The sequence below is a fragment of the Mauremys mutica genome, chromosome 15, assembly GCF_020497125.1.
Source record: "Mauremys mutica isolate MM-2020 ecotype Southern chromosome 15, ASM2049712v1, whole genome shotgun sequence".
NCBI lineage: Eukaryota > Metazoa > Chordata > Testudines > Geoemydidae > Mauremys > Mauremys mutica.
In genome coordinates, this window is record NC_059086.1 from 5,326,328 (window position 1) to 5,351,500 (window position 25,173).

Genomic DNA, 25,173 nt, shown 5'->3' on the forward strand with positions numbered 1-25,173 from the left:
CAGACTGAGCAGACCGCTGCCTGCGGCCGGTGGGGGGGTCGATCTCTCTAGGGTGGGGGCACTCCTATGCCCCTGGGGGCGATCTCTCTAGGGTGGGGGCTGTGCATTGCTTTTCACCACCCAGGTCACCTCTACCTGGCCTGCAGGGGTGGGGGGCCGGGTGCCTGGCACTGGGGAGCTCTGCTTTTGACCTTGGGGGCTCCAGTGCATGGCTGTGGTCCCTTCGCCAGGTGCCCTGTCCCAGCCCCGGGACGCAGCCAGAGACGGAGTCACTTAGCGTGTAGGTAATTAACCAACTTAATGCTTCACCTGGGCTCCCAGCCATCCCGTTAAATCAGCGTCCCAGCCGGATCCACGCTGGGGCCTGCCCCGCTCCTTGGGCTGGGACCGCTGCCCAGAGCCATGCCCCCTGCCTCCCCGTCCGTCTGTCTCTCTTACACTTAGATCGTAGGCTCTGTGGGGCAGGACTGCCTCGGTCTTCGGACAGCGCTATGGGGCTCTGATCCCGCCATGGGGCCCTGATCCCATACTGGGCCTCCCCCACCCCGGGGCCCTCCTGCCGCTCGTCCGGTCGGAAATGTGATTCAGGTGGCTCCTCCGTATTGCAGGTTGTGGCCTGAACTACCACAAGCGCTGCGCCTTCAACATCCCCAACAACTGCAGCGGGGCCCGCAAGCGCCGCCTCTCGGCCACCTCTCTGGCCACCTCGCAGTCCCTGCGTCTCGCCACCTCCGAGTCGTTGCCCTGCGCCCCCGACGAGCTGGTAAGAGCCCCCGCTGGGTGGGGATGGGGACCGCCCGGCCCTGCATCGCGGGCCAACCCCGGATATGGCGCTGGCCGTGCGTCGTGGCCACCTGAGCTGTGTGTCAGGCCCCCTATACTGCCCAGCTCAGGGAGATTCTTCTCAGGCTGGAGGGGCAGGGTCTGGGTGCTGGGGATGGGAGCGGTCTGGGGTCCATCCTCACTACTGCTGGGTAGTTTAGAGTCGTGGCTGGCCATGACCAAGGGTCATGCCCCAGGAAGAGTGGGGGTGGGGGTGGATGGGCAGCCCTTGTCACAAGTTCAAGTCTCGACCCAGTTCTCAATGTACTGGGTCCCCAGCTGGAAGTCCCACCCCCCACCCCCAAGGGCGTTAACTGCCCTCCCCGTCCCATGGCAGTGCTAACTGGCCCCCTCTGTGGCTGCTGCAGCGCTGGGTTGGCCATGGAACCTGACTCCCCCTCCCCCGTGGCTGGTAGGGGGCCGGGCACGGGGCCTGTGCTCTGGGGCACGGAGCTCTTGCCTCCGTGGGTTATAATGCCCCCTCCCCCCCCCCGCCCCGCAGAGCCGGAGCTCCATGGAGACCTTGCCCCGCCGGCTCACCAGCACCTCCTACATTGGCCGCCCCATCGAGCTGGACAAGCTGTTCCTGTCCAAGGTCAAAGTGCCTCACACCTTCCTCATCCACTCGTACACCCGCCCCACCGTCTGCCAGTTCTGCAAGAAGCTGCTCAAGGGGCTCTTCCGCCAGGGCCTGCAGTGCAAAGGTGAGTGGGGAAGGGAGAGCGGGGGTCAGGTGGGAATCAGCCATGGGCCAAGGTAGGGAAAGGAGAGGGGAGCGCTGGGCGCACACGGCCGGTGGAACTCCCTGCCACTGGAGGGTCCAGCGGTGCAGCTGGATGTAAGAAGGGGCTGGGCATTTTTATGGGAAAGGGCTTCCATTCTCATGCTTCAGGGCCTGGGATGAGTGTCAGAGGGGACAGGAAGGAGATTCTCCCCACCCGCTCCACACCCACCCCTAAAAGGGAGGAGTGAATGTGCTTTCCTTTGAAGCTTTTTTAATTGGCTGCTGTTGAGAGGTGGGACACCAGGCTAGATGGGCCATGGGTCTGATCTGGGGTGACAGGGAGGGGGCGGGATACTGGGCTAGATGGGCCCATGGGTCTGATCCGGGGTGACCGGGAGGGGGCGGGATACTGGGCTAGATGGGCCCATGGGTCTGATCCGGGGTGACCGGGAGGGGGCGGGATACTGGGCTAGATGGGCCCATGGGTCTGATCTCGGTTGGCAGGGCGGCCAGGATACTGGCTATAGAACAGAAATGGCTCCACCCCGCTCTGAAATTATTCTTATTTATTAGGTGTGTTATGGCAGTTCCAAGGGGCTCCCGTCATAGACCAGTACCCCCTTGTGCCAGGCACTGTACAGGCAGCTACTTCTGGGGTGGGACGTGGCAGCTGTCTGACAGAGAACAGCAACAGCAGTGAGGGGATGGGAAGTGGAGGAGAAGCCCTCAACCACAGGAGGGGGAGATTTTGGGAGGGGCAGGAATGGACACGGCTGGGGGGGGTTTGGCTGAGACCCTGGGGCTCGCAGCCTGGCTGGTGCAAGGTGTCGGGGAGGGGGTTCGTGTCTTGTTCTGCCATCTCCCCGGGAGGGTGGGGGCACCGTCCCTGCCGCTGCACAGCGCCCCCTGGGAAGGGGGGCGGGATTGTGGAGAGACGGGGCTGGAGACCCCCATGCTGGCGCCCTCCTGATGCTCCCCCCTCTTTCAGACTGCAAGTTTAACTGCCACAAGCGCTGTGCCACCCGGGTGCCCAATGACTGCCTGGGCGAGACACTCTTCAACGGCGGGGGTGAGTGGCAGCCGTGCGCGGGCGGAGGGGATGGTGGGACGGTGTCTTGGCGCTACTGCCCGGGGGCTGGGGAGGGGGACAGGACTGGGGGTGAGGATCCAGCCCTAGGCCTGGCTCATACAGCGTGTGGGTCTCCTTCGTCCCCCTGCCTGCCCATGGGCTGGGATCCCAGCCTGGCAGGGTCCTGTGGGGCAGTTCTGGGGTTGCAGCCTGGCACCGGCAGGGCCCCACGGACTCTGGTGCTTCCCCCCAGATGTGCCCATGGAAGACGCCAGCGACCTGAGTGACGCCGAGAAGAACTCGCTGATGGACGAATCGGACGACTCGGGCATTATCCCCGGCTCCCACTCGGAGAACGAGCTCCACGGAGGGGACGACCCTGACGACGACGCCAGCAAATCCCAGGGGTACAGCCCTGCCCTCCGAATTGCCCCTGCCCTGCCCCTCCCTCCCCAGCATCCTGGGTGCAGGGCCAGAGTCCGCAGCTCACCCCATCCCCGTTAGCCCAGCCCTGAGGTTCCCTGCCTCCTCTCCCCCCACCCCCCCGCAGCTAACGTGTCCGGTTGTTCTCCCCCCCAGCGCCATGGGCTACATTCCGCTGATGCGGGTGGTGCAGTCGGTGCGGCACACAACCCGCAGGTCGAGCACAGCGCTGAAGGAAGGCTGGGTGGTTCACTATAGCAGCAAAGACACCCTGGTGAGTGGGGACCAGTTCCTCCGGGGAAGCCAGGCGCAAGAGCTGGCTGTCATGGGCTGCTAAACTGTATTATACTGCACCGCCACGAGGTGGTGCTGCGAGTAAGCTAACCTCAGCTGTACCTGGTGGATGCAGCCGGGGTGGGTAAGTGAGCTCCGCAGCCGGGCCAGGTCTGGTGCAGGAGAATGAGGAGGTGCCAGGAGTGCGACTAAGAACAGAAACAGAAGCAACAGCAGCCAAGGTTGCAGACAGAAAAAACAAAAAGTTGCAGGATCTCATCAGCATGCCCCTCTTCAAAGCCCCACAGAACTTTATCTTTGACAAACCTTCACACTGGACAGACTGGAGACAACTGGTCCCCCCTCCCCTCCACTGCAGAAGGGATGTGGACAAATTGGAGCGAGTCCAGCAGAGGGCAACGAAAATGATTAGGTGCCCGGGGCACATGACTTACGAGGAGCGGCTGAGGGAACTGGGCTTATTTAGTCTGCAGAAGAGAAGAGTGAGGGGGGATTTGGTAGCAGCCTTCAACTGCCTGAAGTGGGTTTCCAAAGAGGATGGAGCTCAGCTGTTCTCAGTGGTGGCAGATGACAGAACAAGGAGCAATGGTCTCAAGTTGCAGTGGGGGAGATTTAGGTTGGATATTAGGAAAAACTATTTCACTAGTTGAGTGGTGAAGCACTGGAATGGGTTCCCTAGGGAGGTGGTGGACTCTCCTTCCTTTGAGGTTTTTAAGGCCCAGCTTGACAAAGCCCTGGCTGGGATGATTTAGTTGGTGTTGGTCCTGCTTTGACTAGGGGATTGGACTAGGTGACCTCTTGAGGTCTCTTCCAACCCTAATATTCTTTGATTCTAAGATTTTACAAGATCTTGCATTGGTGCTAAGCTCCAGAAAGAAATTGAAGCTATCCAGGTATCGTCTTTAGTGTGTGCTATGGGGAAGCAGGCAGAGTGTGTCTTTAAATCCTTTGACTTTAGTGAAACCAGTCACAGAGATGATGATGAAAAGGTTCTGGCTGTGTTTGATGCATACTTTATACCTCAGAGAAAAGTGATGTATGAAAGAGCATGTTTCCACCGGAGAATTCAAGAACCAGGGGGAAATGTTCAAAGTTTTTAAGAGCTCTGCATGCATTGACTGAAAACTGTGTTTCTGGGAATGCAAAACATGAAAATATCAAAGACAGGCGTGTTGTTGGGTTAACAGATAAAAATCTTTCACAGCAGCTACGATTGAGGAGAGATTTAACCCTAGCCACAGCTATCCAGAGAGCAAAACAGTCAGAATTAGTCACACATCAGAACAAAAGGCAGGAGCAACTTGAAAAACCTAAAAGTAGCTTAGGCTCGGTCTACACTATGATGATGCACGTCCAGCTAGAGGCGCATGGTGTAATAATTGCACCAAATATGGACATTTTGCAGCTGTTTGCTTCACCAAAGCAGTCAGGGAATTGACCTGTATTACAGACAATCAAGAAACATGGCTTCTGGGATCTATCACTCGTGATGATGTAGAACCTGCCTGGAGAATGAAATTAAATATTCATGGCAAGAATATTGACTTTAAATTGACTCAGGAGCTGATGTCACAGTCATCTCAGAAGGGACTTACAATCACCTTTGACTTCTCCCAGAGCTGAAGTCACCTGATGTAGCTCTGAACTGCAGGGGCCAGTTCACCACAGAAACAACGTACAGAGACAAGAACTTTGGGTTCAGAGTCAGATCAAAGACCCAGCCACAACGTGGCAGCCATGATGTCCCGATTTTATAGGGACAGTCCTGATATTTGGGGATTTTTCTTATAAAGGTGCCTATTACCCCTCCCCCCACCCGCCGTCCCGATTTTTCACACTTGCTATCTGGCCACTCTAGCCATGATGGGCCTAGCGAGGAGGGTGGAAGAACTCGACGGAGGATTTGATGATGATAGTCTTTTGAAAGGAGATCCAGGACAAATCAATGCAAGAGACAATGCTGAATCATACAGTGTACAAACACCTCTACCAGACAGACCATGGAAGAGATTAGCTGCAGATTTATGTAAATTCAGAGGATAGCGTTTTGTGGTTGTTGTGGGCTGTTTTTCCAGGTATATAGAGATAACGTCCTTGAAAGACGTAACATGTTGCAGTGTTATCGAGAAACTGACATGCCCGTTCGCTCCTTTTGGCATTCAAAACAACCAGCGATGGAAAACGAACCACAAAGCGCCGCAGCAGAATTTAAGTTATTCTGCACGAAATATGATTTTGATCATATTCCCAGCAGCCCACATAACCCACAAGCAATGGAGAGGCTGAGAGAGCTGGGCAGACAGCCAAGGAAATCCTGCTGCAGGACGATCCAGTCCAGTGCAACTCCTGATGGGAAGACAACTCAGAGCTACTGTTTCGACTTTGGAAAATAGCCTATCTCCAGATTGTCCCGTCGCGAAGAGAATAGCCAAATCACGTAAAAAGGCTAAAAGAGCTAACGAACACTTTTATAACAAAAACAACGAGGAGTCCTGGTGGCACCTTAGAGACTAACAAATTTAGTGTGAGGTCAGTTTAACGAGACAATTCACTTAACAGCAGGATACCAAGGGAGGAGAAATAACTTTTGAAGTGGTAATGAGAATGGCCCATTTCAGACAGTTGACAAGAAGGTGTGCGTAACAGTAGGGAGAAATTAGTATTGGGGAAATTAAGTTTAGGTTTTGTAATGACCCAACCACTCCCAGTCTTTATTCAGGCCTAATCTGGTGTATCTAGTTTGCAAGTTAATTCCAGTTCTGCAGCTTCACGTTGGAGTCTGTTTTTGAAGTTTTTTTGTTGAAGAATGGCCACTTTTAGGTCTGTTATTGAGTGACCAGAGAGGTTGAAGTGTTCTCCTACTGGTTTTTGAATGTTATGATTCCTGATGTCAGATTTATGTCCATTTACTGTTTTTTGCATAGAGACTGTCCGATTTGGCCAAAGTACATGGCAGAGGGGCATTGCTGGCACATGATGGCATATATCACATTGGTAGATGTGCAGGTGAACGACCCCCTGATGGTGTGGCTGATATGGTTAGGTCCTATGATGGTGTCCCTTGAATAGATGTGTGGACAGAGTTGGCACCGGGGTTTGTTGCAGGGTTTGGTTCCTGGGTTGGTGTTTTTGTTGTGTGGTGTGTAGTTGCTGGTGAGTCTTTGCTTCAGGGTGCGGGGGCTGTCTGTAAGCGAGGACTGGCCTGTCTCCCAAGGTCTGTGAGAATGAGGGATCGTCCCTCAGGATAGGTTGTAGATCCTCGATGATGCACTGGAGAGGTTTTAGTTGGGGGCTGTAGCATAGGCGCCGACTCCGTGGGTGCTCCGGGGCTGGAGCACCCACAGGGGAAAACTAGGGGGTGCTCAGCACCCACTGGCAGCTCCCCGCCCAGCTCACCTCTGCCTCCCCTCTGCCTCCGCCTCCTTCCCTGAGCACGCCGTGTGCCCACGTTTCCCCCCCAAGCTCCCAGTGCTTGCGCCGTGAAGCAGCTGTTTCGCGTGGCTGGGAGGGAGGGGGGAAGAGGGGGAACACAGCGTGCCCGGGGAAGAGGTGGGGCTGAGGCAGGGATTTGGGGAAGGAGCCCAATAGGGGCAGGGAGGGGTGGAGTTGGGGCGGGGACTTTCGGGAAGGGGTTGCGATGGGGTCAGGGCAGGGGCGGGGAAAAGGTGGAGTCGGGGCAGGGCCGTGGGTAGGGTGCGGGGGGCGCGAGCACCCACCGGCGCCAGGGAAAGTTGGCACCTGTGGGCTGTAGGTGACAGCTAGTGGCGTCCTGCCACTTTCTTTGTTGGGCCTGTCTTGTAGTAGGTGACTTCTGGGTACCCTTCTGGCTCTGTCAATCTGTTTCCTCACTTCACCCGGTGGGTCTTGTACTTTTAAGAACGCTTGATAGAGATCCTGTAGGTGTTTGCCTCTATCTGAGGGATCGGAGCAAATGTGGTTGTATCTTAGGGCTTGGCTGTGGACAATGGATCATGTGATGTGGTCTGGATGGAAGCTGGAGGCATGTAGGTAAGTATAGCGGTCAGTAGGTTTCCAGTATAGGGTGGTGGTTATGTGACCATTGCTTATTAGCACAGTAGCGTCCAGGAAGTGGACTGCTTGTGTGGACTGGTCCAGGCCGAGGTTGGTGGTGGGGTGGAAATTCTTGAAATCTTGGTGGAATTCTTCAAGGGCCTCCTTCCCGTGGGTCCAGATGATGAAGATGTCATGAACGTAGTGCAAGCAGAGTAGGGGCATGAGGGGACGAGAGCTGAGGAAGCATTGTTCTAAGTCAGCCATAAAAATGTTGGCATACCGAGGGGCCATGCGGGTACACATAGCAGTGCCGCTGACGTGAAGGTATAAATTGTCCCCAAATCTGAAATAGTCCCCAAATCTGAAAGGCACAAAGTTCAGCCACTAGGTTTGCCGTGATGGTATCGGGGATGCTATTCCTGATGGCATGTAGTCCATCTTTGTGTGGAACGTTCGTGTAGAGAGTTTCCGTATCCATAGTGGTAGGATGGTGTTTTTTGGAAGATCACCAAAGGATTGTAGTTTCCTCAGGAACTACATTGCCAACATTTTTATGGCTGACTTAGAACAACGCTTCCTCAGCTCTCGTCCCCTCACACCCCTACTCTACTTGCACTACATTACCACTTCAAAAGTTATTTTCCTCCCTTGGTATCCTGCTGTTAAGTGAATTGTCTCCTTAAACTGACCTCACACTTGGTAAGGCAACTCCCATCCTTTCATGTGTTTATACCTGCTCCTGTATTTTTCGCGCCATGCATCTGATGAAGTGGGTTCTAGCCCAGGAAAGCGTATGCCCAAATAAGTTTGTTTAGTCTCTAAGGTGCCACAAGGACTCCTCGTTGTTTTCGCTGATACAGACTAACACGGCTACCACTCTGAAACTTTTATAACAGACGTCACTCAGTTAGTTAGAGAACCTGGTGACTGTGTTCACGTCCAATTGGGTAGAGAAGAAGGATGAACATCTCCAGCTGCCATAAAGAAAAAGAATTAAGCGCTCAAATCATATGTGATCGAGACCCACAGTGGAGACGTCAGCAGAAACCGTCAACACTGATAGTTTGTTCCTCAGCAAGAGCAAACTGTGCAGATGGCGGCTGCAGGACAAGAAGACTCCTCAAGGTTTCCAAATCGACCACGGTCTGTCGTTGCAACTGCTGGCCAGCCAGATGGCCGAGTCGTTCCGCGTTCTGGTCGTGTAACTAGAAAACCAGCAGGTTTCAGAGAGATGTGACAAACTGAGCCGCTGTGAAGGGCACAGACGGCGTGACAGTGTAAATAGCGCACGTGGTCGGAAGGGAGGTGGAATGGGATGTTAAACCATATTAGACTGTTGAGCCACTAGCTGTGTGTAACGTACTTTAGTTAAGCGAATCTTGGCTGGTTCAGGATCATGATCCCGGCCAGGGGTAGAGATGAACTGAGGGGGACCCCACTTCCCCCCCGGAGCTGGGCTGTGACCGTCTGCCTAGGGCCGAGCCGCCAGCCCCAGGCAGTGGTAGACACCCCCATGGGAACTAAGTTCATTTCTTTCCCCTCCCCAGAGGAAGCGTCATTACTGGCGGCTGGACTGCAAGTGTATCACGCTCTTCCAGAACAACACCTCCAGCCGCTACTACAAGGTAAGTGCCCTGAGCAATTGTCCCTGATAGTCTGTTCCCCCAGCAGAGATGGAGATGCCCCCTCAGGGCCCACCGAGCCCTTCCCCACCCAAGGCAGAGTCATCCCCAACTGTCTGTTCCTCCTAGGGAGGTGGGGTATCCCAGGTGACTGTATCCCAGGGTTTGTAGGTTTCAGTGTCCCCAACCCTTCTCTTGGGGAGATGTTTCCCCAGCCTGGCTGATCAGGTTCTGCGGCTCCTCTACTGAGTTTCACGCTGTAAATCCCGTGTGTGTGTGTGTGTATTGTCACCACACCCTTTGTGTCAGCGGCCCCACACTGATGACTCAGGCTGCTCAAAAATCTTTGGACAAAAAAGTCCTTTTTCCGTCAAAAGACATTTTTGGCACCAAAAAAGGAAAAAAGTTTAATTGTTGAGGATTTTTTTTTTTAATGGAAATTCTCAGCAAAAAGGCACCCGTGTTTTTTTTTTTTTGTATGTTGAAATGATGTCAAATTCCCACTGTCTCTTGAGTTCCCCTGCCCCTTCGTTTCCTTCCCCTTGGAAAAAGTTGGTGGGACGTGAAAGTGTGTGTTGTGGGGGGAAGGAGGAGGGGAGATTCCACTCTTTTCCTACTTTCCACTTGAAAAGTTTTGGGGGGAAATGTTTTCAAAAGTCTGAATTTCTCTCTGTTTTTTAAAACATTTTACAAAAATATTTCCTTTATTTCCCACTGTGGGGAAATAAAAGAAAGAACTTTCTTTCTTTCTTTCAAACAAAAAAAATGGTGTGTGTTTGGGGAAGAGAAAATGAGGGAAATAAATGGGGCGGGGGAAACCCTGAAAATTCAGAGGGAAATCAAAGGGCCCAGAAGCCAAAGCTGGGCCGAGCTACTCTGCATTCTGCCCCTGAGCTTGCGGGCGGGTTCCCGTTGCAGGAAATCCCGCTGTCTGAGATCCTGGCGGTGGAGCCGGCCCAGACCTTCGCCCTGGTGCCGCCGGGCGGCAACCCGCACTGCTTCGAGATCGTCACGGCCAACGCCACCTACTATGTCGGGGAGAACTGCGCCCCGGCCCCGTCCACCGCCAGCCAGCAGCACAGCGGGGTTGGGCTGGAAGTGGCCATGGCCTGGGAGAGCGCCATCCGCCAGGCCCTCATGCCCGTCATTCTGCAGGATGCTCCCAATCCTCAGGGACAGGCCCCCCACAGTGAGTGAGCGCCCCGAGGCCTGGGATGGGTCTGGGGCAGTGGGGAGAGCGCCCCCTTCCCCGCTCCCTGCAGCACAGCGCCCCCTAGCACCGTGTTGGGTCCTTGGGGCCAGCGCTGACTGCGAGGGGAGAGCGCCCCCTACCGAGCCCCCACCCTGGTCCCTGCAGCACAGCGCCCCCTAGTGCCACCTAGTGCCACACTGGGACATCGGGGTCCTAAAGAGCATCACCTCTCAGGTCACCATCACTGCTCCCTGCAGCGCTCCGGGTGTCTCCCATCCGAGTGCAGGCTGGTCCCTGTTGGGAGCCCAGCCCGAAGCACCAGCATCCTGTCAGACCCTTCTGGGCCTAGCCTGGCAGCGTCCCACGTGTGGGAGGTGATTTGCCCTGCAGGGGGCGACACTGTTCTCACCTGGGGAACACCGAGCCGGTCCTGAGCTCAGTCCTCAGATGCTGCAGCTCCCCGGGGATCAGGGTTAGGGACTGGGAAGGGGGCGGGGACTTGACACGCCGTTCCCCATGTAGGATTTCATGCTCAGGCCAGGCCTGTCTGGTGCCAGCTCCTAATCAAAGGCCCCTTTTCCCTTCCCAGGGCAGGCATCGCTCAGGATCTCCGTGTCCAACAGCCAGATCCAGGAGAATGTGGTGAGTAGGGGCCACGCCCCCTCTCTTTCTGCCACGCCCCCTCTCTTTCTGCCACGCCCCTTCTCTGTGTATGTCCAGACCCAGGAGAATGTGGTGAGTAGGGGTTCCCCCCACCCCATGGCTCTTTGTCTATATATAAAGAGTGGGAACATGGACCAATGGCTAAGGAGGAGCACAAAGGAATAGCAGGAGCACGTAGGGACAAAACCAGAAAGGCTAAGGCACAAAATGAGCTACATTTAGCAAGCAACATAAAAGGCAATAAGAAGAGGTTGTGTGATTACCTCAGGAGCAAGAGAAAGATGAAGGAAAGTGGAGGCCCTCTCCTTAGCTGGGAAGGAGAACTAGTAACAGGAGACCTCGGGAAAGCGGAGGCGTTTATGCCTCTTCTGCTTCAGTGGCCTCTGAAAAGGTTAATTTGTGACCAGAGACGTAACACAATTAATGATAACAACGCAAGGGAAGAAGTGCAAGCCAAAATAGGGGAGGAAAAAAGGTTAAATAAGATAGATATATTCGAGCGGTCAGATGAAATTCACCTGAGGGTACTTTAGTTGCTAGCTGAAGCAAAATCTCAGAACTGTTGACAGTTCTTTCAGAACTCCTGGAGCACGTCAAAGGCTTTGTGAAAGTCCAAGTACACTATATCCACCCAGTCAGTCTTGTCCACATGCTTGTTGACCCCTTCAGAAAATTCTAATAGATTGGTGAGGCGTGATTTCCCTTTGCAAAAGCCGTGTTTGACTTTTCCCCAACATATCGTGTTCATCTCGGTGTCTGATAATTCTGTTCTTTACTCTAGTTTCAAGCAATTTGCCTCGTCCTGAAGTTAGTCTTAACCAGCCTGTAATTGCCTCTGCAGCCTTCTTAAAAACTCGGTGTCACATTAGCTCTCTGCTAGTCGTCTGGTTCAGAGGCTGATTTAAGCGATAGGTTACCTACCGTAATTAGTAGTTCTGCAATTTCACATCTGAGTCCCTTCAAAACTCTTGGTCCTGGTGACTTATTACTGTTTAATGTATCAGTGTGTTCTGAAACCAAATCTATCGACACCTCAATCTGGGACTCCGTCTGTCTCTATGCCCCGCCCCTACATGTGTTGGACACCCTCCCACCCACCCCGGATGGGCCGACATGACCCTTTTTCTTGTGCCGTTGCAGGACATAGCCACAGTTTACCAGATCTTCCCGGACGAGGTCCTGGGCTCAGGGCAGTTTGGAGTTGTCTATGGAGGTGGGTTCAGGGGGAGGGCGGGATGCAGGGCCTGCCACTGAGAACCTCTGGGGTCGGGTGCGGTGGGTGTTTGTACAGGGATCGCTCAACCAGCAGTGCACTGAGATGCAGCTGCCTCTGGGGTGGAGCACTGGTGGGGGCTGTTTAATGGCTGCACGGGGATGCTGCAGACCAGTTCGGAAGGGAAATGGAAGAAGACTCCCGTGTCCAACCCTATTTTGGATAGGGGAGATTAGCTGGTTTGGGGTGTTGGGAATGGGACATGGGGCCTTTCAACTCAAGGAGGCACTGGGTCCAGTCTACCCCCAGAGTGGGGGAATGGCAGGGTCAGGGGGTGGGCAATGGGACATGGGGCCTCTCCCCTGCAGGGGGTGCCGGATCCCCTGGGACGAGGACTCTAATGCCTCTGTTCTGGCCCTCACCAGGGAAGCACCGTAAGTCGGGCCGGGACGTGGCAGTGAAGGTGATCGACAAGCTGCGTTTCCCCACGAAGCAGGAGAGCCAGCTGCGCAACGAGGTGGCCATCCTGCAGGTGAGAGGGGGACGGATGGACAGACAGTGACGATGCTCAGCAAATCGCTCCCTGGCTCTGGAGAGAGCACCCCCACCCCCATGGGGCCCGCCTCGGCGGTCCTGGGGCTTGACTGGCTTAGGGGCATTTCTGAAAGCTGGCCCCGAGGTTGCTGCTCACTGCAGCGAGTTGCACAGGTCTCAGCCCAGGTCCCAGCAGGGCAGGGAGATGTAGATTGAGCCGACCGCTCTGGGGGAGGCTGTGCCGGGGGAGGCAGCACATGGGGCTGGGGTTTGCCTGGAGCTGGGTGGCTCATGGGGGTCACCAGCCCCAAGCGGGGGTGGGGCTGGCAGACGGGTGGATTCCCTGCCCCCAGCCCCCACTTTTATCCCTCCTGTCCCCGGCCCCCAGAGCCTCCGCCACGCAGGCATAGTGAACCTGGAGTGCATGTTCGAGACGCCCGAGAAGGTGTTTGTGGTGATGGAGAAGCTGCACGGGGACATGCTGGAGATGATCCTGTCCTCGGAGAAGGGCCGGCTGCCCGAGAGGCTCACCAAATTCCTCATCACCCAGGTGAGACACCCCCCCACCCCGAACTGCCCCAGCACTGCGGCTTGTCCCCGGGGCCACTGGGTGGGGGAGTTCACCAGGATGGGCCAGGGGCATGCGGCTGTGTGTCCGTCTGGAGGGGACCAGCCCTGCGCTGTGTGTCCATCTGTCTGTCTGTCTGGGGGGCACCGGCCCTGCCCTGTGTGTCCATCCATCTGGAGGGGACCAGCCCTGCGCTGTGTGTCTGTCCGTCTGTCCGTCTGGGGGGCACCGGCCCTGCGCTGTGTGTCCATCCATCTGGAGGGGACCGGCCCTGCGCTGTGTGTCCGTTTGTCTGAAGGGGATCGGCCCTGCGCTGTGTGTCCGTGTGTCCGTCTCTCTGGAGAGGACCAGCCCTGCGCTGTGTGTCCGTCTGTCTGGAGGGGACCGGCCCTGCGCTGAGTGTCCGTCTGTCTGGAGGGGACCGGCCCTGCGCTGTGTGTCTGTCTGGCTGGAGGGGCTGAGCTCTGCTCGGGGCGTGTCCCTGCTGCCCTCTGGGGTGCCCCAGGCCAGCCTGGTCCCTCAGCTCCTCCCTGGAGGGGACGGGGGGGTATAGGGGGAACAGGCAGCGCCCCCTCCCCTCCCTCCAGCTGGCGGGGTCAGGCCTCCGCCCCCCAGGCTGCTCTGTCCCCCCTGCGCCCTGTGCCCCCTCCAGCCCCTGGGGGGCCCCCTGCTGGGCGGATGGGGGGAAGGGCCCCGTAAGCTGTTGGGGCAGCCCTGGCCCCACGCGCAACCTCTGACCTGCCCCGTCCCAGCAGATCCTGGTGGCCCTGCGGCACCTGCACTTCAAGAACATCGTCCACTGCGACCTGAAACCGGAGAACGTGCTGCTGGCCTCCGCCGAGCCCTTCCCCCAGGTGAGACCCCCCCCCCGGTCGGACTGCCCCACCCCCCTCCACAGGGACCCCTCCCCCTCCATGTGGCCCCTTCCCTCACATGAGACCCCCCTTTCCACCCCCAGGTTGGACTGCCCTACCCCCCTCCACAGGGACCCCCTTCCCCCATGTGAGACCCCCCCCACTGCCCTCTGCAGGGACCCCTTCCCACTCCCTCTTCCCCTCTGCTGTTTGTGACACCCCCATCTCCCACCGTGGAGACCCCTCATCCCCCACGACTCCTGGGGCATTGGGGAGAGAGCCCCCCACCCCGCTCCCTGCAGCACAGCGCCCCCTAGCACCTCACTGGGGCATCGGGGCCAGGGGGAGAGCGCCCCCTGCTGAGACCCCTCCCCCGGCTCCCCCAGGTGAAGCTGTGTGATTTCGGGTTTGCCCGCATCATCGGCGAGAAGTCGTTCCGGCGCTCGGTGGTGGGCACCCCGGCCTACCTGGCCCCCGAGGTGCTGCTGAACCAGGGCTACAACCGCTCGCTGGACATGTGGTCTGTGGGTGTCATCATGTACGTCAGCCTGAGCGGCACCTTCCCCTTCAACGAGGACGAGGACATCAACGACCAGATCCAGAACGCCGCCTTCATGTACCCGCCCCACCCCTGGCGCCAGATCTCGGCCGGAGGTGCCTGCCCTGCGGGGAGGGGGGATCTCGGCTGGAAGGACCTGCCCTGCGGGGAGGGGGGATCTCGGCCGGAGGGACCTGCCCTGGGGGTTGAGGGGGGCTCTCGCTGGAGGACCTGCCTCAGTGTGTGTTGTGGTTTGGGGTGTGTGTGTCTCGTTGCCTCCTAGTGGCAGGACCCAGCCACTCCCAGCTATGGGGTTTGCACCTCAAGCTCAAATGGCAGGGGGAGGGGGGAGGCTCAGACTGCCTGCGAGGCGGCAACACCCCCAACTGCCACCCCCATCCCTGCAGCACAGCACCCCCAGCAGGAAGGCCTGTGTTGCTGGGGCACCATACCCACTATCCCCACACCCCGTGGCTTTCCCCAGGGCAGACTCGGGCCCTTACTGCCCCCGCAGGCTGCTCCATGACTTCCCCCATGCTCTCTCCTCCTCCAGCCATCGACCTGATCAATAACCTGCTCCAGGTGAAGATGAGGAAGCGCTACAGCGTGGACAAGTCCCTGAGTCACCCCTGGCTCCAGGTATGTAGAGATGGCCCAGCTGGGGCCTGACAGCCTCCCCCCAGACCCGGCAGCGTCCCCCAGCCCTGCCTAGGTCCAGAGCCGTCACCTAAGGGAACGCTCAGCAAGAGTGTTGCTATCGCTATGGAGAGGTGGGGAAACTGAGGCACGGAGAGGGGCTGGGACTTGCCCCAAACCTGGGAATGGAACATAGGAATCCCAGCTCCCAGCCCCCTGCTCTAACCACTAGATGCCACTGCCCTCTTACACAGGCCTGCTGCTGTTGCCTCTGTGCCCAGTATGGTCCTGCAGCCGCTGCTCTTGGTTGCGGCAGCAGAAGGGATTATGGAGCCAGCTAGAGGTGGCGGTTCTGGTGCTCTCCAGCAGGGGTCAGCAGTGATACACACCAGCTGGCCCAGTGCAGGGCAGTTCTGGTGTTGTCCAGCAGGGGGAAGCACTGACACAAACCAGCTGGCCCGTGCAGGGCAGTTCTGGTGTTGTCCAGCAGGAGGCAGCAGTGACACACCTCAACTTGCCCAGTGCAGGGCAGTTCTGCTGTTGTCCGCTGGGGGGCTATACTGACACATCCCTGCTGGCCCAGTGCAGGGCGGTCCTGGTGTTGTCCAGCAGGGGGCAGCAGTGATGCACCGGGTCCCTGTTAACCCCTTGCTGCCCCTGCAGGATTACCAGACGTGGCTGGACCTACGGGAGCTAGAGACCAAGATGGCCGAGCGCTACATCACCCACGAGAGCGACGACGCCCGCTGGGAGCAGTTCGCCGCCGACCACACCCTGCCCTACCCCGCCCACCTGCGGGCCCCCCGGGGGCCGCCCCCCGAGGAGGAGGAGGAGGAGGGGGAGGGGGAGCTGCAGGGGCTGACAGAGAGGGTCAGCATTCTGTGAGCCTGGCCCCCGCACCCCGTGGCAGAGAGAAGACCCCCCCCCTGCTCCGGTTGAGGGGGAGGGACAAGACGGACCCCCGGGGATGGGGTGAAGGACACCCCTGCCCCCGCTTTGTGCGGCGGAGACGTGGCTCCCCCTGCTGGCACCAGAGCAGACAGGACGGCTCCCTTTTCCCGACTGGTGCATTGTGAAGAACTCCCCCGCCCGCCTACCTGCATGCCCCCCCCTGCCCACGGGGGCCACCCTCGGGAGCCCCCGAGCAGGCGCCCCTAGGGCTGAGGAGAGGCAGGTGGGGGCCCGGGGATGGGCTGGGGGCCCCAGGACATGGCGTGACGCCTGGCACGGCTGCTGAGGTCGCTTGGTGCCCATCTGGACGGCCCTCGGCTCCCGTGGCGCCCCGGCCAGTGCAAGAATGGAACAGAAGAGGACGGGGTGAGAGGCCCTGGGGCCTCAGGGAGGGGGCCTGGCAGGGGCCCAGGCTCCTGGGGAAGTGGGTGGGGGCCTGGCACTGTGATCGGGGGCTGAGGGCATGAGGGGGGCGGAGTCCCAGGTGCATGTCAGGGACCTGAGGGTGACTGAGGGGTCCCAGCGCGGTAGCTGGGGAGTGGGGGGAGGGTGCAGGATGTACTTGGCTCCCATGGTTAGGACAGGGGGGTGTCCCAAGGGCATGGGGTTGGTGTTAGGGGCCTGAGCTATGGGTGAAGGCTTTTGAGGGCATAGGGGCCCCTCCCTGCACCGACTTGCCCTGGGGGCAGAAAGGGGGTGTCTCCATTTTGGGGAGCACAGAAGGAGCTGAGCGCTCCCCCTCCTGTCTTCAGCGGGGTAGAGGGGAGAAGCATCTGTCCTCCCCCGCCCCCAAACCCCTGCTGGCTCCAAGCCATCTCGGCCACACCGAAGCCGCCCTAGGCCGAGCCTTCTGGATCTTGACACCCTGCTCCACGTGTGGCCTGCGTGACCATGTGCATCCTGGCCCGTGCACACGCGTGTTCACGGCGGGGCCAGGGGACAGGCGAGTAACTGATGAGGCCCATGGAGCTGGGACTGATCTACGCCGCCCTCCGGTGGATGCTTGTACAGGGACGTGTGTGTATAAATAAATAGTGAACAGAACCCGCCCAGCCTGCCTTTGAACTGAAAATATACATGACCCCCTGTGCGGGGGGACGCTGAGTCACCCCCCTCCCCAAGCTGGAACGAACGGGGTGGGCATGATCGCCCTGCACTACAGCTACAAGCCCCAGGTAGTGCTAGGGGTGACCCTGCCCCCCTGTAGGGCACCAGGTGCAGGGCTGGGGGTCGCCTCTGAAAGTTTCACTCCAAAGTTATGCTCAGGAGCCATGGGTTCTAATCCTGCCTCTTACCTGCTCTGTGCCTCAGTTTCCCCAGCTGTACAATGGGGATAAAGACACGGACCCTGCTTGATAAAGTGCTTTGAGCGCTCCAGAGGGAAAGGCCTCGATCCAAGTTAGGGGTGGTGGTTTATCTCGCGTGGGTTTCTTGTAAAAGCAGTGCCTGTTTGGGGTGGGCATTGGAGCCCGACTATGCAGTCAGGCGGGAAAACAATTGGATCCTTGCGGGTTGGGTCAGCTCTGCTCCCGCCCGGCAGGCTGGCGTGGTGGCAGCTCCGTGCGCTGCTCCGGGCGGACTTGGGTAGAGTTTGCTTGTGGCCTAAAACCAGACCTGAGCCGCTCTCTAGCGTGGATGGTCGTTATAGCACTTTAAAGTTGGCTTGCACCTGTAAATTGACGGGCGTCAGTTCAGCTGATAGATACAGTACCAGGTTTAAAGCACTATTAAGGCATCCGTGTGGAGGAGTGAGCGCAGCCTTGTGTCCGCCAAGGGTCTCCTGTTCACACCCCTGACCCAGGCACTTGGGCCAGGAGAAAATCTGTGTGTTGAGCCAGACTCAGTGGGTATCCAGTTCCGCCTTCAGGGTGACTGGGGCTCTGGGGCATTAAACTTGCCCCTGCAGGAGTCGTCGGTGCTTGGCACCCCCTGTAGCTGAGGCAAATGGAGGTCTGTTTGGAAGTGCTTGGAGCCCAGGGTGGTGCCTGTGAAGCCGGGGCCGGTAAGCATGGCTGGGATTAGCGCACAGGTGTCGATTTCTTCCCTGTTCGGATCTGTCTGTGTTCCAGCCAGAGAAGAGGTAGAATTTGTGACCATGGAGGGCAGGCTACCCGGGCTCTCAAATAATAACAATCCCTAGTGCTTTTCAAAGGAGGGTGGTCTTATTCCCATTCTATGGCTGTGGAAACTGAGGCGAAGTGAGGGGACGGGTCTTGCCTGTGGCAGGCTGGGAACAGACCCCAGCGCTGCCCAGTGCTCTGCTCGGCCACACTGGTCAGAGACAAAGCAGCGTGAAAGCGCCACGCAGAGCTGCTTCGCCGAAGGGTCCTGCATTGACCCTGGCCCGAAGCTAAACAAGGCAGCGCAGTGACAGGAAGCCAAAGCAAATGCCGCGTGAGCCCCGCTAGGATCTGCAGAGGATCTGAGTCAGTTACAGCCCTCCCAGAGGCAGGTTGGCTCTTTAGCTTAAGCTGTACCGGGTCCTGCTTTTAGCTCAGGAGGGCCCCGGTTCAATCCCCAGGCTGTCAGCTGAGAGTTGTGCCTGTCTCCAAAACAATCAACCTGTGGCTTTGTCCCCAGGCACCTCTGCTGTCCCTAAACAGAGCCTAACGTTGCTGGCTCCAGAGCTCTGGTTTCCCCAACCCGAACGCAAGCTCCCATCACTCAAGGTACCATGCAGTGTCCTGAAATAGTGGTAACCCTTTAAATAGTTGGGGAGCCCTCTGGAGGCGCTCACTGTGTTCCAGGTTTTCCCCAGTAGCCAGGTGGCTAGGTAGCAGGGCCTGGCTAGTCAGGAGCCGTGGTTAGACCCCGCTGTGCCCATGGAGGGTCTTCCTTACAGGTGGAGCTGGGAGCACGGCCTGGCGTGAAGGGGGCCCACCTCTTCCCAGTACAAGCCTCCTGTTTGCAGTCCCTTGGCCTTTCCCAGGCGTTAGGTGGTTTGGCCTGGCATGTCTCTCGCTGGGCGTCTGCCGCAGGCTCAGTGGGGTTTTTGGTCCGGGGGTGGTGGTGGTGGAATTGCACCCAAGACGTCTGAGCATCCGTGAGACCGAGGCGCGGGAGACTGACGTGTCACTTGCCCTGGCTGGAAACTTCTGCCCCCCCCTTCTTTGTGCAGCTCTAACGCCCCCATGGGTTGGAGCCGGGACGTGCGAGGTGGCGGGGGGTCGTCCTGAGGACAGAGATGTGCTGGACCCAGTGCCAAGCTGCTGGCTCTCCCAGTTGAGGTGTTGGTTGACCTTGTATCGAAAGACCAGGAGGTAGCGCTAAGCCCATCTCCCTTAAAGGGCCATCCCGACCCCCAACCACTAGGCTTCGGGTTTAGGGAGACGGGGTGAAATATGTGACCCTCCACAATGACAGAAGGCGTCTTGATTCCCACTCGCCCCCACCCCCCACATCTGGGAGGGGAGTGGGGAATCGAGTGGGTTAGAACAAGGGGAAGCCAGGCCTCCTGGGTTTTATTCTGAGCACGGGGAGGGGAATAGGTTCCTGTGGGTAAGCGGAGGGGAGGTAGGGAGGCGTCTATCCCCCAGCTCCTCCGCCGACTCATTGTGTGACCTGAAGCAGAATAACCGTCACTCTCGGCTCTGAGCCGTCAGTCGGTTTCTGAGGAACTCCAGGGGACCTAATGACTCTGCATCACACCAGGAGCCGCAGTGGAATGCCCGGGCTCGTCTGCACGGTGCAGGGAGACAGGGCTGGGAGTCGGGGGCCGTCCCCTGCACCTGGAGCCATTTCTCGGTTTTCTGCTGCTGTGAATCCCCAGCGGCTGACGGACGTAAACAGGAAACCACCGAGAGCAACTCTCTGGGTGGGACCTTAGGGCACCTGGGAGCCAGTGCGCCCCAACACCAGGCCTGCCTAGCCCCAGGGACCCCGCCAGAGATCAGGGCAGGGAGCACGGCATTCCCAGGCCTGCAGTCGTGACCGTGGGTGGCAGATGGTCACAGAGGGGGCACAGATTTGGTTGGTTCCTATCTGCACGCCCGGTGTGACTCACTTCCGGCTGACTTGTGAATCATAGAATCAGAAAATATCAGGGTTGGAAGGGACCTCAGGAGGTATCTAGTCCAACCCCCTGCTCAAAGCAGGACCAACCCCAACTAAACCATCTCAGCCAGGGCTTTGTCAAGCCTGACCTTAAAAACCTCTAAGGAAGGAGATTCCACCACCTCCCTAGGGAACCCATTCCAGTGCTTCACCGCCCTCCTAGTGAAAAAGGTTTTCCTAATATCCAACCTAAACCTCCCCCACTGCAACTTGAGAGCATTGCTCCTTGTTCTGTCATCTGCCACCACTGAGAACAGATAGTTGAAAGCAGCTATCAAATCCCCCCTCACTCTTCTCTTCTGCAGACTAAGCCCAGTTCCCTCAGCCTCTCCTCGTAAGTCATGTGCTCCAGCCCCCTGATCATTTTTGTTGCCCTCTGCTGGACTCTCTCCAATTTTTCCACATCCTTCTTGTCCTGTGGGGCCCAAAACTGGACACAGTACTCCAAATGAGGCCTCACCAGGGTCGAATAGAGGGGAATGATCACGTCAGGGGCGGCTCTACAAATTCGGCCGCCCCAAGCAGTCATGCGCGGGAGGCGCCCCGGAGCCGCGGGAGCAGCGGACCTCCCGCGGGCATGACTGCGGAGGGTCCGCTGGTCGCGCGGCTCGGCTGGACCTCCCGCAGCTGCGGGCGGTTCGCTGGTCCGGCGGCTCCGGTTGAGCTGCCGCAGGAATGCCTGCGGGAGGTCCAGCCGAGCCGCGGGACCAGCGAACCGTCCGCAGTCATGCCTGCGGGAGGTCCACTGGAGCCGCCGGCCGAGCGTCCCCTCCGCAGTCATGCCCGCGGGAGGTCCGCTGCTCCCGGGGCTCCGGTGGACCTCCCGCAGGCATGACTGCGGCAGGTCCGCCGGCCCAGCCTGCCGCCCCCCTGGGAAAGGGCCGCCCCAGGCGGGTGCTTGCCCCGCTGGGCTCTGGAGCCGGCCCTGGATCACGTCTCTCGATCTGCTGACAATGCCCCTACTTATACAGCCCAAAATGCCGTTAGCCTTCTTAGCAACAAGGGCGCACTGCTGACTCATATCCAGTGTCTTTCCACTGTAACCCCTAGGACCTTTTCTGCAGAACTGCTGCTTAGCCACTCGGTCCCTAGTCTGTAGCAATGCAGGGGATTCTTCCGTCCTAAGGGCAGGACTCTGCACTTGTCCTTGTTGACCCTCATTAGGTTTCTTTTGGCCCAGTCCCCTAATGTGTCTAGGTCCCTCTGTATCCTATCCCTACCCTCCAGCGTATCTACCACTCCTCCCAGTTTAGTGTCTGCAAACTTGCTGAGGGTGCAGTCCATGCCGTCCTCCAGATCATTAATGAAGATATTGAACAAAAACCGTCCCCAGGACCGACCCCTGGGGCACTCCGCTTGATACCGGCTGCCAACTAGAAATGGAGCCATTGATCACTACTCATTGAGCCCGACGATCTAGCCAGCTTTCTATCCACCTTATAGTCCAACCATCCAGCCCAGACTTCTTTAACTTGCCGGCAAGAATACTGTGGGAGACTGTATCAAAAGCTTTGCTAAAGTCAAGGAATAACACATCCACTGCTTTCCCCTCATCCACAGAGCCGGTTATCTCCTCATAGAAGGCAATTAGGTTAGTCAGGCACGACTTGCCCTTGGTGAATCCATCTGGTGAAGCATCAGTTGGGGGGTTTCTAGCGGCTCGTGGCTTTCAGAGCGTCTCCTCCAGCCGCCCCTCCATGCACTATCTGGCCTGTCTGGGGCTCCTAAGGGCGGCTAGTTTAGTGCATGAACAGTATAGGGGTAGCAAAGAGTCCTGTGGCACCTTATAGACTAACAGACGTTTTGCAGCATGAGCTTTCGTGGGTGATAAGCCTGGTCTTGTATTGATCCAGCGCCTCTCAGCCAGCAGAAGCCCAGTGCCCGTCGCAGGCGATCCACGGAGGGGCTGCAGCCATCGCTGAATTGCAGCCACTTCTGGGGTGGAATGTGGTGCGGGTGGCAACGCTACGCAGCCATTTGGGGTGCTGTCTCCCCACCCCACCCCAAGCACCACAAATCTTCCCCTCCCCACGCTCAGCTCACCAACAGCCCCTCGTATTTCTCAGCGGGGGGCGCTGTGCTGCTGGGGGTGGGGTGGGGGGCTCATCAAGGGGCGCTGTGCTGTGGGGGGTGGGGTGGGGGACTCGGGGGGGGTGCCGTGCTGCTGTGGGTGGGGCGGGGGGCGCTGTGCTGTGGGGGGTGGGGCGGGGGGCTCAGCGGGGGCGCTGTGCTGTGGGGGGTGGGGCGGAGGGCTCACCGGGGGGAGCTGTGGGGGGGGGGGTAGGGTGGGGTGGGGGACTCGGTGGGGGGTGCCGTGCTGCTGTGGGTGGGGCGGGGGGCGCTGTGCTGTGGGGGGTGGGGCGGGGGCTCAGCGGGGGGCTCTGTGCTGTGGGGGGTGGGGTGGGGCGGGGGCTCAGTGGGGGGCGCTGTGCTGTGGGGGGGGGTGGAGCGGGGGCTCAGCGGGGTGCGCTGTGCTGTGCTGTGGGGGGTGGGGCGGGGGGCTCAGCGGGGGCCCAGTTGTGTGGGGGGTGGGGCGGAGGGCTCAGCGGGGGGCTCTGTGCTGTGGGGGGTGGGGTGGGGCCGGGGCTCAGCGGGGGGTGCTGTGCTGTGGGGGGTGGGGCGGGGGGCTCAGAGGGGTGCGCTGAGCTGTGCTGTGGGGGGTGGGGGGGGCGGGGGCTCAGCGGGGGGCGCTGTGCTGTGGGGGGTGGGGCGGGGGGCTCGGCGAGGGGCACTGTGCTTTGGGGGGTTGGGGGGGCGGGGGGCTCAGCGGGGGGCGCTGTGCTGTGGGGGGTGGGGCGGGGGGCTCGGGGGGGGCGCGGTGCTGTGTGGGGTGGGGTGGGGGCGGGGGGCTCAGCAGGGGGCACTGTCCTGTGGGGGGTGGGGGAGGCGGGGGGCTCGGGGGGGCACAGTGCTGTGGGGGGTGGGTTGGGGGCGGGGGGCTCAGCGGGGGGCGTTGTCCTGTGGGGGGTGGGGTGGGGGCGGGGGGCTCAGCGGGGGGCGCTGTCCTGTGGGGGGTGGGGGAGGCGGGGGGCTCAGCGGGGGGCACTGTGCTGTGGGGGTTGGGGGGGCGGGGGGCTCAGCGGGGGCGCTGTGCTGTGGGGGGTGGGGTGGGGGCGGGGGGCTCAGCGGGGGCGCTGTGCTGTGGGGGGGGCGGGGCGGGGGGCTCGGCGGGGGGCGCTGTCCTGTGGGGGGTGGGGGAGGCGGGGGGCTCGGGGGGGGCGCTGTGCTACAGGAAGTGCTGTCCTAGGTCCCCGCTCGGACGCTTTTCCTGGGGTGTCAGGCCGCACCCGGCCCAACTCCCGCAGTACCAGCCTGCCCCCCTCATGCCTCCAGCACCCTGACTCGGGGGCACCGCCCAGCGTCCTCTCCCAGGTGCAGGGATCCAGGCCAGGTACTTCCCGGCCCCGAGCCACTCACAGCCCTCAAGTGCTTTTGCTTTATTTGCCTTCACATTTTTGCAGCTTGGTCTGGGCTCTCCACAGCCTGGCCCTGCCCCCCGCCCAGTTCTCCCCTCTAGTGGTCCATGGCCTGGCCCCCCCGTGCCGTTGCCGCCGCCTTTCTGATATCCAGGACTTGGAGATCCCAGCCCCAGGCAATGCCCCTGCCTGTCCCTGGGGAGGGGAAAGATGTTTTGGGCATTTGAATTATGACCCCCCCTGCACAGCCACCTCCCACCCACCGTCCATCCACCCACTGTCCATCCCCCACCATCCATCCACCTCCCACCCACCGTCCATCCACCCACTGTCCATCCCCCACCATCCATCCACCTCCCACCCACCGTCCACCCACCGTCCATCCACCCACTGTCCATCCCCCAGCATGCATCCACCTATCACCCACCGTCCATCCACCTCCCACCCACCGTCCATCCACCCACTGTCCATCCCCCACCATCCATCCTCCTCCCACCCACTGTCCCTCCATCCACCCACTGTCCATCCCCCAGCATCCATCCACCTCCCACCCACCGTCCATCCACCCACTGTCCATCCCCCACCATCCATCCACCTCTCACCCACTGTCCATCCCCCACCATCCATCCTTCTCCCACCCACTGTCCACCCACCGTCCATCCACCCACTGTCCATCCCCCACCATCCATCCTCCTCCCACCCACTGTCCCTCCATCCACCCACTGTCCATCCCCCAGCATCCATCCACCTATCACCCACCGTCCATCCACCTCCCACCCACTGTCCATCCACCCACCCACCACCCACCACCCACCATCAATCCACTGTCCATCCACCTCCCACCCACTGTCCACCCGTCCACCGTCCATCCACCTCCCATCCACTGTCCATCCACCCACCGTCCATCCACCCACCCACCACCCACTGACCATCCCCCACCATCCATCCATCCACCCACCACCCACTGTCCATCCCCCACCATCCATCCATCCACCCACCACCCACTGTCCATCCATCTACCCTCCATTCACTGTCCATCTACCCACCATCCATGCACCTACCATCCACTGTCCATCCACCCAACCTCCATTCACTGTCCATCCACCCACCCTCCATCCACCTACCACCCATCTACCCAACATCTTTCCACCCATCCCTGCATCTCCCCATTGATGGATCCACCCCTACCACTCATTCAGCCATGCCCCATCCATTTAGCCACCCCCACCCACCCATCCATCCTGCACCTGGGACACCATTTCGCTGCACGGTGACAGGGCCCTCATTTACAGCCAGAAGAGCAGGTGAAATGGCCGTATCACCCATGGGCAGGCGGCACTGGGGGAGCGTGCGCAGCGGCCGTGCATGGTGCAAGGCAGCTGTGCGGTGGCCATGTATGGTGTTGAGTGCCTGTGCCCAATGGCCATGCAGGGTGTGAGGTGGCTGTGCGTGGCATTGGGCGAGTGTGCCCGGTGGCACTGGGCGAGCGTGCACAGCGGCTGTGTGTGATGATATCTGCATACGAGCGGCAGTTGTGTGCTGACCTTGTTTGGCGCTGGGCCAGCGCATTGTGTGTGCGCGCGCTGC

General features: G+C 59.4%; 1 protein-coding gene across 2 annotated transcripts in view; it reads left to right on the forward strand.

Moving 5' to 3' along the window:
• The window catches only part of PRKD2 (protein kinase D2), a 32,881-nt gene extending 16,329 nt beyond the window's left edge, over positions 1 to 16,552 (forward strand). The window contains exons 4-19 of one of the 2 annotated variants that reach the window (XM_044989084.1): positions 609 to 763; positions 1,325 to 1,526; positions 2,535 to 2,615; positions 2,869 to 3,022; positions 3,195 to 3,312; positions 8,894 to 8,971; positions 9,887 to 10,157; positions 10,750 to 10,802; positions 11,964 to 12,036; positions 12,462 to 12,568; positions 12,959 to 13,120; positions 13,894 to 13,992; positions 14,379 to 14,646; positions 15,084 to 15,169; positions 15,830 to 15,979; positions 16,088 to 16,552. In XM_044989084.1, coding sequence (XP_044845019.1) covers positions 609 to 763; positions 1,325 to 1,526; positions 2,535 to 2,615; positions 2,869 to 3,022; positions 3,195 to 3,312; positions 8,894 to 8,971; positions 9,887 to 10,157; positions 10,750 to 10,802; positions 11,964 to 12,036; positions 12,462 to 12,568; positions 12,959 to 13,120; positions 13,894 to 13,992; positions 14,379 to 14,646; positions 15,084 to 15,169; positions 15,830 to 15,979; positions 16,088 to 16,105 — 2,075 coding nt within the window. In that variant the 3' untranslated portion in view covers positions 16,106 to 16,552. Of the gene's footprint in view, positions 1 to 608; positions 764 to 1,324; positions 1,527 to 2,534; positions 2,616 to 2,868; positions 3,023 to 3,194; positions 3,313 to 8,893; positions 8,972 to 9,886; positions 10,158 to 10,749; positions 10,803 to 11,963; positions 12,037 to 12,461; positions 12,569 to 12,958; positions 13,121 to 13,893; positions 13,993 to 14,378; positions 14,647 to 15,083; positions 15,170 to 15,829 lie in introns of both variants that reach the window. The other variant, XM_044989083.1, reaches the window with a different exon arrangement.
• The last annotated feature ends 8,621 nt before the right edge of the window (positions 16,553 to 25,173 follow it).